We start from the raw sequence: 14,485 nt of genomic DNA, 5'->3' as shown, positions 1-14,485 counted from the left end.
GTTGAGCACTGACAGCGAGCAGTCTGGCCAGGTGTGGTATTGAAGGAAGTGACAGAAAAATATCTAATGCAAAGAGGTTTTTATCTTTTTTAATATGTGATTTATTTTTAGTGCATAGCTGAGTAATGTTGTATAACAGACAGCTCACTCAAATCCTCAATTATAACGCTTTCAGACATGCGAAAAACACAGTCCAGACAAGAATATGTATATATATCCTCTCGGGCTGCTGGAAAAAAGCCTCTTTTCCATCAAAGGTCTATGCGGCAGGATGATAACAAAAATAAATATTTTACAAAATGTACAATATTGTCTGAAGGCACCCTCCCTAGATCTAAAGCCTTACCCCAGGGCACCCTTCCAAGATCCTTCAAAGCTGACTTGTGTCTCCGCATTGGTGCAACAGCTCCCGTCTCCCCCTCGCAGGTCAGTCGCATCCACTCTGTGCTTTGCTAACATCATTTCCTAATTGCAACAGTCTGCTTTGGGCTGCAGACAGCTTTGTTGTTGTTTGATTGCTAATAACCTTTCCCTGTGAAAACACAACTTCCCCTGTTGGGGCAGACGACTGGGGCTCCCCAAGGCAGCTCCGTGTCCCCAGGGCCGGCCGGCTCCAGACGCTCGCAGCAACTAGTCTGTGCTTTTACTGCCGTGTTCACTCCCTGTTTTTCTCAACCCCCTGGATAACAAACGCCTTCCCTTGTGAAGCCTGAACCCACACTGGTGTTTTCCTGTCTGGTTTCAGATGCAAATATCAGAGGAGGAACTGGGCGCTGTGGCATGAGGGCTGCGAGCTCAGTGTCCCAACCCCATCGGGAGCAGTGTTAGATGAGCCAAAAGGAGAACGGGACATTTGGGGCTCTGTGACATTTACCTCCCAGCCCTGCAGGAGGATGAGTGCTGGCCAAAACTATCCAAATTTCCCCATTTTCTGCAACTCGGGCACCTCAGCTGTGTGTCCAGGGTGTACTCTGGGAGCTGCTTCAGAGCAGGAGAGAGGTGGCAGATGAGGCAGCTGCCTTGTCCCCACACACGTGTGGGTTTAGGGGTAAGCATCGAGGGGCCAGATTCAGACTTGGGTGCCTCAGCCCCACAGCAGCACTTCCCACCACCCACTGCCCACTGCTCGTGGGCACACCCTGAACTTTGAGCACAAGTGGCCCTATTGAATTAAGTATGTAATCAAGTGATTTGCTGGATCAGCGACTGTATCCTTAATCCTTTTCACATATTGCTAAGCTCATTAAACTCTCTTTGATACCAAGCTGTGCAAGTTCCTTACGAGAGGCAGAGAATACGCGTTATTTCCTTAGCCTGAATTTGTAACCTTCCAGCGAGGGAACCCAGTGTTAGGAGCCTGAGGTTGCCCCTGGGTTTGCTCTGTAGCAGTGGATGGGAAAATGCTCCGTGTGCTGCATAATTGTTGATCCCCTGCCCAGCACAACAGCACGCAGATGCCAGAACAAATACCCACGGAACCAACCCAAATACCGAGCGGTGCATCCCAGGCCTCTGTGGAGGCGCTTCATTTCCTTTCTCTTCCCTTTCTTCCTGACCAGCAGACTTTCCTGCCTTTTGTCCAGCTAACAAAGAAGGGGGAAAAAAAAAAAAAGTAATTAAAGCATCACAAAGCTTGATATTTAGTCCTGTCAAAAAGCCTAAGTAGGTAAGCTCGTGCCTCAGCTCAGTGCAGTGACAATTTCGGTAAAGCGATTCTCTGATTCTCTCTAAATTTTTCTAAATTAGATGAGCCGTTAAGTGACATTTGCATCCCAGCTCCTCCTGGAAGCCTGAATCTATGCAGCTGCTAGGAAGATTTCCTACCCTAGTTAAGCACATTACAGAAGGTTTTTGCCTTAAAACGGCACAGTTATGTGCCATCACAGGAGGAGAGATGGAGCGGTGAAATCCTGGCTGGAAAGCTACCAACTTTGTTTTGCCACTGGGAAGAAAGGGGGCGGGTTTCCCCCCTTTTGATTTGAGGGATATAAGAGAAAAGACTTGAGGCCAGGCCTCCTGCTGGTCCTGCAGGCTGGGGCAGCCGCCGGAGGTGGGAGTGGGCGCAGCATGGGGCCTTGCTCTGCTCCAGTGTGGCAGGGATCACAGAATCACAGAATCATTAGGGCTGGAAAAGGCCTCCAAGATCATCTGATCCGACCACCCCTCTAACACCAATGTCACCCACTAACCATGTCCCCAAGCACCACGTCCAACCTCTCCTTGAACACCCCCAGGCACAGTGACTCCACCACCTCCCTGGGCAACCCATCCCAATGTCTGACCGCTCTTTCTGAGCAGAAATGTCTCCTCATTTCCAACCTGAACCTCCCGTGGCACAACTTGAGGCCATTCCCTCTGGTCCTGTCACTAGTTACCCATGAGAAGAGGCTGACTGGTTCCGCGGCCTGCAGAGTCACTGTGTGATACCAGCAGATTCACAACAGGCCTGTGTGTGGACTCTCCAGCTTCAGACAGCTTTGGAAACGTTGTCTTGGCCTTACAGAGACCTGCCTGTTCCCAGGTGCTGAGCACTCAGCCCTCCCACCCCTCAGGCTTTGTTAGGAACGTGCACACTTCTTGTGCAAACCTGGCACCACTGTGCTCCCCAGGCCTTCTCCACCATTTGGTGGGGCTGTTTTATCAGTAGCTAGTAAAAGTACAGGTTTTGTCTCCCTCAGTGGTTCTTATCCCTGCTCCGTTATGGGATTTGTTTCTGTTTTCATATGGAAGAGGTATTTTTCTTAACTACGTGTGGGTCTCTAGGATCCTCCTTTCAATAACACAAACTCCTAAAGTCAGGTGCTTGTACCAGAAAATGACGCTTTGTGTAGTTTTGCATATTTGAGTCAACCGTGCTGCCCAAACCCTACACGGTGCAAGTATGCACACAACATTGCTCCGAGGAAGCCTCAAAACATTTGTAATTCCTCTCTCGATGTGATCTGTTGGGAACTGAAAAGTGTTGGTACTTTACTAAGCTGCAGACTTTGTGAAAAAGTGTGGGTACTATGGCTTCTTTTTCCAGATTTTTGTTTTAATTGAACATGCCAAGTTATTTTAAACCACCAAGTTGCTTAAAATCTCAAAGCACTGCATGCTTCATGTAGACAAAATGATAATACTGGCTTCTGGTCCAGAATTTGCAGAATTTGGCTTATTGGGATGGCTGATAACAGAAAAGCACAGAAACCTGGCCTTGGGAACAGAGACCTGGCCTTAAGCAGATGGCTCGCTTTGGACACAGCTGGCACATTAAGGTGCTAGAGAGGCACAGAAGAACGAAGGTGCTTCCAATCGTGGTATTTACATCAAATCACGACTGATTTTTTTACACTTTTGCAGATTGACAGCGTACATACTTCTGAGCTGCAGGTCTTCAAAGAGAAATAGAATATTCCTGATTTGCCACAGGAAAAACCTGACATGAGGGCAGGAATCATACAGTATAAACACATGGCTTTCTTTTTCCCCATTGTCTTCATTTTCTTCACCATATTTTTCAGAAAATTGCTTCAGAATGAGTTTTTTATATTATCATGATAGAATTATGCAGAAGAAAACTGCTGATCCTATCCTTGCCTGTGGGGCAAAGTGCACTGATGAATAAATCAGGAATATTGTTTAATATTACATTAAAAATATAAAGGTATTAATAATAATTTACAGTAGGTACAATGTAGTAAAAAATAATAAGAAAAAAAAAGCCTATTCTAAAGAACTTGGTTCTGCAACTAACCATCATTATACATATGTATGGCATAATTTTTCTAAACTGTGATGTGTGTGTGTTACAGAATGGCTTGACTTGTTTTGGCTTAGAAGAAGCTTGCTGCCTACTTTACGTGGTGTACTCCATGTGAAACGCAGCTCAGCTGATTAACAGGGAGAGCCACAGCCCGTGCTCGAGCCAGTGTCTGGTCTAACAGCACTGGTACAAAGGCTGTGTTATGAAGTTCACGGCATTTCCCAGTATTTACATTTTGAGTGTTTTCTGAGAGCAACATTACAAAATATGTCTACCTACAGCGGTTAGATTAAAATTCAAGCTTAGGGCAAGCACGGAGTTTAATGCAAAGTTTCACGATACGCGGAGGTTTTCAAGCAAGGCAGCCTTGTAGCAAACGGCAGCAGATGCATTGCACAACTCCCTGGGAGCAAGGTCCTGCTCTTGCTTTCTTCAGAAAACTCCTGCTCATGCCAGGAAATATTGCTGGGTGCCTTTGGGGAGGATCCTTCTCAGTCAGACCAGCCTGTGGGCAGAAACATGGTGTGGAGGATCCTCCACCACTGGTAGCACCCACTGGCACCCAAAGGTGCAGGCACAGCTCCTGCAAGGGATGGCACAAGCCCCACACTACCTTGGCCCAGCTATCTTCTGCCTCAGGGCAGAGCTGTACCGCTCAGCAACGATGGGCACCCACTGAGTGTGCTTGTGTATATGCACAGGAAAATATTTGCCATTGATTGTATGTATCTTACGTCTTTCGCTACTTTATACAGAGTATTAAAAGTTTAATGAGATTTCAAGAAATATTGTATGACTGCCTCGTACTATTACCCAATCACTTAGAGCAGTTTCAGTCCCGAGAAATGAAAATGTACATTTCTATATAAATTATGATCATTAGAATCAGCTAACATTTATCTCCAGCCTGAGAAGACATGATGATGTACTGTCCCTGCGGTGGCTGTCTCATATTCCTGATTATAAAGATAAATGGCTAAGAAGAACCAGCTGCTTTGTAATGAAAAAACATATTTGTACACAGAATAAATAATAATACGAGTGAAACAACCCCTAATACAAACAGGAACCCCACAAAGTGGTTTTGTGATAAGTCCAAAGCTATAAAATCGGAGCTATAAAACTGGACCTTTTGTCTCCAGGAGCTGTAGATGGATTCTTTCCCGGATAGCACTCCGGTACTTGTTATTTGCTGAAGTATGAGGTTGGAAACATATATATGTTTTTGAGCTATTTCAAGAGAGTTACGTTACTACTGATAGGTTTTCAGAATAATAGTAATGTTGCTGTATTGTTACCAATGTCATATGAATATATCATGCTATATGACACGTTATTCTGTGGGCTCATTCTGAAATATTTTTATATATATAGCACTCAAGTTGCCTTCTTCCTGGAAATTAAGTGGTGTATTTCTATTACTGAAATACTTCTCTGATGATCATCTCTTTACATTGAGTTTAAAAAATAGGCTTCAATTTAAAAAGTACAAATTGTTCATCTGATCATGATTATTTATCAGAAGTTTGGTCTAGACACAAATACAGTATCTTTCATATAGCCGATATTGCAAGTTAGAGCATCTGCAAAAGTTGAACTGGGAAATGATATAGGAGTTGAATTATAGCTCCATTTTCAAATAGGGTACATAGTATAATATTTTTCATACCAGGCACGAAATAAATATTTGAGTCAAATATTCAGCTCGCTTTGATATATACCTGAAGTAAACAAAATGTACACCAAAATAATGACAGCACCAAAACACTGATGAAAAGTTATTTTTCAGTCCAAATCCAAGGTATATAATTCTGGGCTTAGAATATGGATACGTATTTATATGTACTCTAATTCATTTGAGCTGCTTGCAGATCCTCACTGCCTTTCATCTTCCCCTCACATAATCACTGAGGAGTGTGTTGGGCTACTACCTTACTCATTTGGAATGAATAGAAATTTGATTTTAATCTAGATTTTTCATCACTGGGACTTGTATGTATGTGGGATAACCTTGGGTGCAAAATGAAGGTGGACTCCACAAACTATCACTGTGTCTTTCACTCAAACATTTACAAATGCTTTGAACATTGAAGAAATAACTTCTGCTCTTTTTTCTTTTAGGAATATATGGACTCAAACAAATACATAGAGCATCTAGTGACTCAGCTGGAGGAACAACGCTGGAATTTATGGAGGCAAGTACAATAGATATACATCTTTATTTATGTTGTTCTGTTGGAAGAAATACTCCACTCCATAGTTCTTGATTTCAAATAAATGGTTGGGTATTGAGTTTCTGCACTTTTAGTGCTTTGCGGACTGTCCTTACCGAATCTTACCTAAATGAAATAACTCAGTAAGGCATCACACACCAGTTGAACTTTGATACTCAGGGCAGTTAAATACATGCACAGTTTTCCCGTCCTATTTTCAAAGCAGTGGATGCTAACTCTATTTCAAATTCTTTTAATTGGACTGAATTTAATAAATGCTTTGATATTCTTGAGTATAAGCGTTTTGGCACAAAACCCAGCATAACAGCATTTTAGATAGCGTAACAGAATTTGAGAGTTTCAAAACTGAAATAAACAAGATTTAAAATTTTTGCAGTACTTTTGATAGTCCAGAATTTTCTCTGTCTCCTATGTTCATATTGCTCAGTGCAGGTTGCCCAGATTTAACTCTGATTTAAGCAAAGCAGCAATTTAGACGTTTAGATGTAGAGCTTAGGGATATGGTTTAGTGGGGACTGTTAGTGTTAGGTTAGAGGTTGGACTCGATGATCTTGAGGTCTCTTCCAACCTAGAAATTCTGTGATTCTGTGAATTTCCACATGCTAATGTAAAACTAGCGGTCATTTCTACTCAGCAAATGTGATAACTGCACCAGCACTTCTGAAGATCTCCTCAAAATTTGTGTTCCTCTGGTATGATGGCTATAGGGCCCTGCAAATCTCTGGGCATTTGTCTGATCTAGTAAATGTCATTTACTCACAGGGGTAGGTTGTCCGCTCTCTTGCAAAAAGGTGCTTCCCTCATTGCAGACACAGTTTCCTCTTTACAACAACCACTTTATTACATAATTTACTTCAGTAGTTTTGCTGCTGTTTTACTGTTGATGTCTTCATTGGATAGGACAAACTTTTGTGTATTGTTTGCATCTTCACAAAATTTATCAAGTGACATCTCTAACTGTGACGCATTGGTGCAAATACTGAAGATTTTTTAGGTATTTCTGCAGTACTGCTCTCCAGCTGTATTTCAGGGCTGTTCTGGTGTAAAATGATAAAGATAGCTGAGAAACTACCTAATCTTGGAAAGCCTCAGAAGTCTCTTGCTCTTAATGAGTTAATTATCTCTTGATCACTTTTAAATTAATTCTTCCAGAATTTTATTTTATATAGAGTTGTTATCAAGTTGGTATAAAGAGATCTGTATGACAGCACTTCGCAGAATTTCCTTGTACTTATATTTACTTAAGTATGCAGTATCTCAGTTTTAACTGCTCAGTATCTCATATTTTTATAGTTAATAGCTAGATTCATATCTGGAATAACTTTTAATACAGAGGAAATGGAATAATACCAGTGACTAAACTAATTCAACATTCTCAATTCATATATTTTTAAATGTAATATTTGATTTAACTTTTTTTTTTTCTAAAGGCATAGATGACAATCTTTATTAATACATATTCAACTGTAAATTAATCTTTATAGATTAATTTAGTCTTTGTAGACTAAAACCTGATTCTCCTTAGTTCTGATCAAGGGGAGACGTAATGATCTGTCTGATTTTTCAGTTGAATGCCTCTCATGCACAGAAGAAGTAGCTTTGCACATCACAGTACTAGTTAGCATGCATCTCACAAACTTCCTGTCCTGGAGGATACGAAAGTAGTGTTACAGCATTTAAAGCATACGGCATTTGAGATATGGGCTTCATCTTTTTATAGGGAAAACTCTGAAAGTTTGTGTGTAATTCCTGCTTAAAAAAATACAGAAATAGTCAAAATAATTGATATAAAACCCGTAACTTTACTTTTAAGATCACAGTATCTGGGAAATTGTGTTTGTCTGAATGAAGGTAGTAAGTGTGGAAGACAATGCAGTGGTTAAATATAAATGAAAAGTAAAAAAATGAAGAGATGAAAAAGTCTGAAAAGTGTCAGAGAGCGACTTCATTTTATTATGAACAGACATTCAGATGTGGGCTGAAAATTCAGTGTTTTTGGAAAACTCAAGACTAATTTTTGGTTTTAATGTTAATTTATGTTTAATGTTATTTTTATGGTGTGTTGGCACAAAAGGTTAAGACTTAAAATGAGCCCTAGAAGGTAAACCCTTCTGGTTTGCCAGCCGTCTTTGAACACTTCATTTCTCTCTTTTAAATCTGTAATATGTTTCATGTGAGGATTATGCTAATAGCTCACACGACGCAAGGGCAGGACTAGACTGTCTACAGGCAGACAGATGTCCTAATAAATCAGCATGGACCTCTTCTCAGACTTCATTATGCTCTTGATTTGTGACTACCACAGTTTTAACCTGGTGGGTCACTGGGCGCTGAACCTGACACTGACCGATAACCCCTACTTTACTCTAGGCGAGCTAATAAAAAGGGCAGACACAAATCCTCAGCGCTTAGCTCCTTCAGTGTTGCTTACAGCCGGACAGATTTATAGCAGCCGGGCTAAGACCGAGGAGACTAAAGCCGATGTCATGGTGCGCATATCAATTTTACATTTCCTTTACATTTCCACATGTACAATGGGACCCTAAAAGACATGCGGGGGCAAAAATTTCTTTTCATTTTACAGGACTACTGTTTATACATGGCTTAAGCATCTGCTGTCGAACATTTATTGCTGTAATTGCAGTCCCCGGAGATCTGTCTGTGGTTAGCTCACGTTTTATAGCTTTCTGCTAAAGCAGGCCTTTAGCCCAGCTTTCGAGTTCCTGTTCTTAAAGACCTTCGCAACGAGCAGAGTTACCCCAGTAGCACATGGACACGTGGGCTTTCTTAAGCTTTTCTGGTGCTGAGGATCTTCCAATAATTATTTTCAGCTGAAGAACGATGAATATGGCAGCATGCTTGAGTGGTCAGTGGCTCCCCCCATTTCTCTAGCTTGTTAGAACAAAATAAACTTATTTCATGTGAGGCAAATTCAACTCCCGTTGCCAACATTTATCAGTGGAGTTACATGAATAACATGTATCAGTGTATGAGCTTGAGCTAGAGCTCTGCTTTACTTTAGATTTCTCTGCCCTATCGTGCCTGGAAATAACTTTAAATAGGACAGAAAGGGGTCATGGGCGAGGGGAGCTCCTGCAGTGGCATTTCTCACTCATTTAATGTTCATTCTAATTCGGCTGACCTGTATTACTCTGTAGCATCCTTTATGGCAAAATCACATGAAGAAACAATGTGAGAGGCAGAAATTTGCTCCTACAGTCTTTGCTAATTGACCTTGACAATAGATCATAATTTTTTATTCTTGACACTTAGGTCAATGACAGCAATTACTAATTCCCTTAACAGAAGGATGAATTTCAGCACATCGAAATATGCAAGGGTCAGGTCCTGTTCTTAAGGACGTTCATGGGAATTTTATTATTAGTGCTCCTGGAACCGGGACCAAACCTTCAGTCTGTCTTGGTAAAAGTGTTAGGATATACTGCATATAAAGCATGGCTGCTTTTCAGACATGACAATCATAAAACAAACCACAGAGCAACAACACCTTATTACCTTGTAAAAGGAAGGAAAAACACAGAGGGGGAGCACCACAAAATTTGCGAGGACCAGATGGCATCTCACCGACTTCGTGTTTTAAAAACAGAGTTTACTAAATAGATTTGCTCTACTTTCATCTCCAGCATTAGCATGCTTCTATGCTCCTGGGTTTAATGCCTGTATACTAAAGAGGTGCCAAGCATTAAACAGGTTGCTTTTGCTGTAATCACAAACTTCCATTGGGAGACCATAATTGCTAACAAGCAAAATAGCTCTGCAAGAATTCTTAATGGTAAGCACAGATTAAAATAACAACTGTGATTAGCTTTAAACTGCTTGACTAGAAAAGGACTAATCTTGGGGGAATAAGTTGCATGGCAAACAAATGAAAACCCAATGTATGATATTACAGTAATGAAGGCTATGAAAAAACCCAAATGCTACCCCAGCTCCATAAGGTCATGCTCTGCACAAATATCTTTTTCTCATCAGGGGCTTAGTAACTTGGTCTGAGTGGAACTAAGGTCAAAGCAGCCAGATACTGGGGCTGCAACCCTGGTTTATCCCTTTCTGGAAGGTTCTTAATAACAAATGTCTCTGGTCTATGATGCTAGCCTGAGTTACAGACTGCATGCAGAATCTTGCCAAAATGCTGTTGTAGCCCATGACCAGCTGGGATTGGTTTGGTTGGTTTGATTTGTAAGAGCGAGAGGTTTCCTTCCCCTTTGCTTCTTGGTATTCAGTCCCCTGCCTTATCCCACCATCTTGCCAGTGGACAAAGCCAGGAAAGGTGTTTTGTGCTATTACCCATTAGCACCTACCTATCATCTCTTTGTTGGTGTTTTGGGTGGTTGTTGGTTAGTTTTGATTTTGTCATATCCCTAGAACACTGGAGAATTTAGCATGATGTTAAATTTGTGAAGTTCCCTCAAACACTGATGTATTTCTTTCAGGAAATCCTTCAAGTTAGGAGGTGAGGCTGGCAGGGGCAGAGCACAATTTAGTTTGGCACTTTGAAGTCATTCAGTCATCACAATTACTCAGATGTTTCCAACTAAAATTACAATATCATGTATTTGTCTCTCTGAAGCTGGGGCTTCTGATTTGCGCCTTTAATGTTTAAAAATAAAATAAATCACACATTATATGGCTATGAAATACATAAGGCTGCATTTCTACCACAGATTAGTGTTTGAATATGCACATTAGGAGACTACCAATTAATAATGTATCTGATTTTTGGCCAAATGTGCTTTTCTTTAGACGAGTGTAAATTTGGATGGTTCAGTGAGCAGTGTGTGTGTAGCTACCAGGTCACAGAAAGCACTGCCATTGTATGAGCAGTGAATGAAAAAGACTTGCTTCCTTTGAATCCCTGCTACAATGCCTGTGTCACCCCATGGCTGGTAAAGATACTTTTCCATGACTGAGCTGGATGAGAGTAATGTGAATAACCGGGACATAGAAAAGCAGCCATTTTACTGTGATTGCCATTTAGCCATGCAAATCATATTTCTAATAGGATCCTAGAAAAGTAAGAGGTAGTAGGTTAAAGATCACATGTGAACCTTATGTAGCGCCTCAGTCCCCTCTAAATACTAACCTAACAAAGGGAAAAGGTTGGCTGGAAGCTAGAGCACTTGTTGCAAGTTGCAAGGAAAACTGTGTGTGTAAGGGAGCATAATTTAACTCCCTGTTCAGATCAAGACTGATCACTGCCTTTTGAACAAATATCAAGTCAAATAGATAGATGCCTTACTAAAGTTTACACCTGTTCAAAAGATTTTATCAGGTGCAGGAATCAGTCAAATAACACATTTGTCCACAACTGATTAAAGTTAATAGTCACTTTATGGGCAATCTGCCTGATCAATAAGTAAATCTGCTCTGACAGCAAGTCATTGTAACACCAACTGGGCCTGCTTTCGTGGACTATTTACTAAGATGGCTTAAAATAAGGACAAATTGATGTGCTGTGCTATATGAGAAACAGGACTTGGGATGGTTTCGGTATAATAAATTCATTAAATGTATTAATTCTGAAGAATGCATCTCAGCCCATTTTCTTTAATCGGAGAAAACTGCCATTAACACTGCCCATCAGTGCCGCGGGAGTCGGGGTTGAAGCGTCAAGCCTCAGTTCCTGAGGTCATTACAGAAAGGATCTGGAACCATCCGAATATAAAATCATCATGGTGTGAGCAAGTATCTCCATACCTATGATAAACTACCCGAATTGTAAGGCTGCAGACAAAAGGATGGAAAAACGTTCTTTAAAAAGTAACTCGGTGTGATCATGTTTATGAAATTAAATAAATTAACCAGAGTTAAAATGTTAATAACATTCTGTAATTAATTAGGGACTGGGTTATTTTTGCACAGATGTATGCTCGTCTTAATAGCAAGACTGCCTGAACCAGGAATTGATTTGTTTCTCTTAAATTAAAAAAAAAAAAAATAGAAGGCCTTGAGCAAAATATATTCTTTAGATATATTTGGTAGAATAAGGATCACAAATGTTCCCTACCAAGTTGAAAGTAAAAAGGAAAAAAAAAAAACCTCCAGCGGGGAAGTATGCAGAAGGTCTATTTGACATATGGATGTTTGTTAAAAGCAAAATGCATGAACGGCCCAGAGTAAATTAGATCCTCATTTGTATGCTGGGAAATGAAATGTATAATCTTGGCACGGCTCTCTGTTTGTTTTACATTTCTATAAAAATGAACTCTTTTGTGTATGCAGATACACATATTACCTTGGTGGCTCTGTAGGTCAGGAAGAAACGGGATGCTCGGGGCTGCTGCTGTCTAACCCTGCCCAGCACCCTGCTCCAGCACGGGCACGTGGCCGTGCTCCAGTCCGAAAGTGCCGCCCTGCTCTGTGCTGTGAATCCAAGCAACAGATCAAAACACCCGACTGCAAGAAATGAATAGCAATTAGCTGTTTATCTCCAGTTTATCTCAGCCGTGTTTAAAAATCACACAGCTCCACGTGTAAAATTATGTGTGGGCTGCTTTTATTATTTTGTACTGAATACAGCCTTCCGATCCCACTGGTGGCTAGACACAGCCACGCTTACCGTGTTGAATCATATTTAATTCCTCAGATAATTCCAATGATTTCACTGGAATTATTCACAGAGCAAGGGATAATTTGGACGCGTGACAGTGACATTGCCCTGAAGTCTTCTCGGTGACCCAACAGCAGCAGCATCTGCAGTGCTGTTTCCTATTTGGTAGAGGAAAACCCATGGATTTACATCGAGATAACAAAATGACAAGTTGTGCTGTTACAAAACCAGGATTTGAAAGATATTTTAGAAAGGAGTGGTGCACAGACACAGGCTGTGATAGAGGAACCTTGTCAAGAGGGTTTTCCAGGGGGTTTTGAGGGGTAGGCAGGAAGGCTTGAGCACAGAGAAATGGGCAATTTTTGAATCCATAATTTTTGAAGGAACGCCACATCACTGATGTATTTCACTAAAGTGTTTGGATAGCAGCGCTGATGGCAGCGTTAGCCGAGGCCCAGGAGGAGCTGCACATGAAGTCATGCGAGTCACGTTAGCAGCTCTCCCTGTAAATCAGTCCCACTTGTGGAAGCAAAGTTAAATAATCACGTTTAGCATTTCTACTTCATTCTGTAACACTCTACCGTTTTTATTTCTCCTAAATTACGTTAAAGCAAGGCTTTAAGATCCCACGTAAGAACAAGGCCTCATTGTTCCAGTCCTACACAAAGTGAGAAATGCTTTTCATCCCCCCAGCCCCAAGGATGAAACCAGAAATAACATAATTCCCTTCTTACAGAGGAAAGTAAAGTTGTGAATATACTAAGTGATGGAGCTTATAGAAGAGATCTGTGTCTAAGCCAGGAGCTGAGCCGAGTTGTTCAGTGCTCCAGTTTGGTGTCTGAATAATAAGATTGTGTTTCCCATGTCACGGTACCGCGTGTCAGCCTGCCGCTGCCGTCCAGGGAATGAAGTTCCTACAGCACTGCCTGAATCTTTAAAAGGTTTTGCTGCTTAAAGCAGTCTCGGTGACAACCTTATCCTGTGCTCTGCAAGAGAAGAGCATTTTCCTCTGTCTGCAGCTCGCAGTATGGTGAGGTGTGGAAGAGGAGCCCTGCCTGAGGAAGCGTCCCCTCCAGCTCTTGTCTGTGGCCCCGCTCCACAGTACAGAAGTCCACTGCAAATGATCTTCGTCAGGAGATGGGCATTCACGAGGGCAGAAGGAGAAAAGAGCCCTACCCTCTTCTCTTAAGAAAGTTTAGTTGAATGTACATTGATGTTGCTGCGCTGCTGCAAAGGATTTTTACTGCAGACAAAACCATGGATGTAGATGTGTCACATCCAGCTGGGCTCTTAAAGGACAAATACCGCAGGACACCTGGGCAACACCAATATTCCTGTGCCATCATCTCTTACTCTTCTCCAGCAGCCAAAGGGGGCCCTGGCCTGTCACTGCTACCTTTCTGCTGTCCCCCTGACACTCAGCGCCCTCCCTGAAGGGCGTTACTGCAGACGTGAAATTTAGATCACGTCGCTACCTTCTGAAAGTCTCCTTTAATGCTGCAGGATTTGGCTGCCCTCCTGTTCGCACACATTGCATGGGACCCAGAGTGCACTTCTGTGAATGCTGCCCGCCTTCTCATATTAACAAATTAAATTTTTATTGCTTTATTTGTTAATAAGAGGGCATCGCTGTGACAGCAGCAGCCCATGTTCTGGGATACGGCCCATTTGCAATTTTTTTTTTCTTTAATCAGGAATAAATTCCAACATATTCTGCTGTAGGGAAAATATCATGCATTACAGCATACGCCTGTATAAACATTATTGTAATGGGTTCCACTAGGGACAAGGTTTCAAATATAAGGCAGTATTCATTAGATATTAAAGACCCGAGCATATTTTTTCTTATTTAAATCAGCACAGCTCAGAATTTGCAAACTCTTGCTTATGTAGATATTCTCCAGAGATTTTGGAAAATGAATAAAACCTTGCAAA

General features: G+C 41.5%; 1 protein-coding gene across 20 annotated transcripts in view; it reads left to right on the top strand.

Annotated features, from left to right (window-relative positions):
* NCKAP5 (NCK associated protein 5) overlaps positions 1–14,485 on the top strand; it is a 435,214-nt gene that overhangs the window by 180,883 nt on the left and 239,846 nt on the right. For 16 of the 20 annotated variants that reach the window (XM_068687313.1, XM_068687308.1, XM_068687306.1 and 13 more), the window contains one exon: positions 5,867–5,940. In XM_068687313.1, coding sequence (XP_068543414.1) covers positions 5,867–5,940 — 74 coding nt within the window. Of the gene's footprint in view, positions 1–5,866; positions 5,945–14,485 lie in introns of those variants that run through there. The other 4 variants (XM_068687317.1, XM_068687305.1, XM_068687332.1 and 1 more) reach the window with 2 other exon arrangements.

The sequence above is a fragment of the Anas acuta genome, chromosome 6, assembly GCF_963932015.1.
Source record: "Anas acuta chromosome 6, bAnaAcu1.1, whole genome shotgun sequence".
NCBI classification, from domain to species: Eukaryota; Metazoa; Chordata; class Aves; order Anseriformes; family Anatidae; genus Anas; species Anas acuta.
This window is presented reverse-complemented; position numbering and strand designations above follow the sequence as displayed.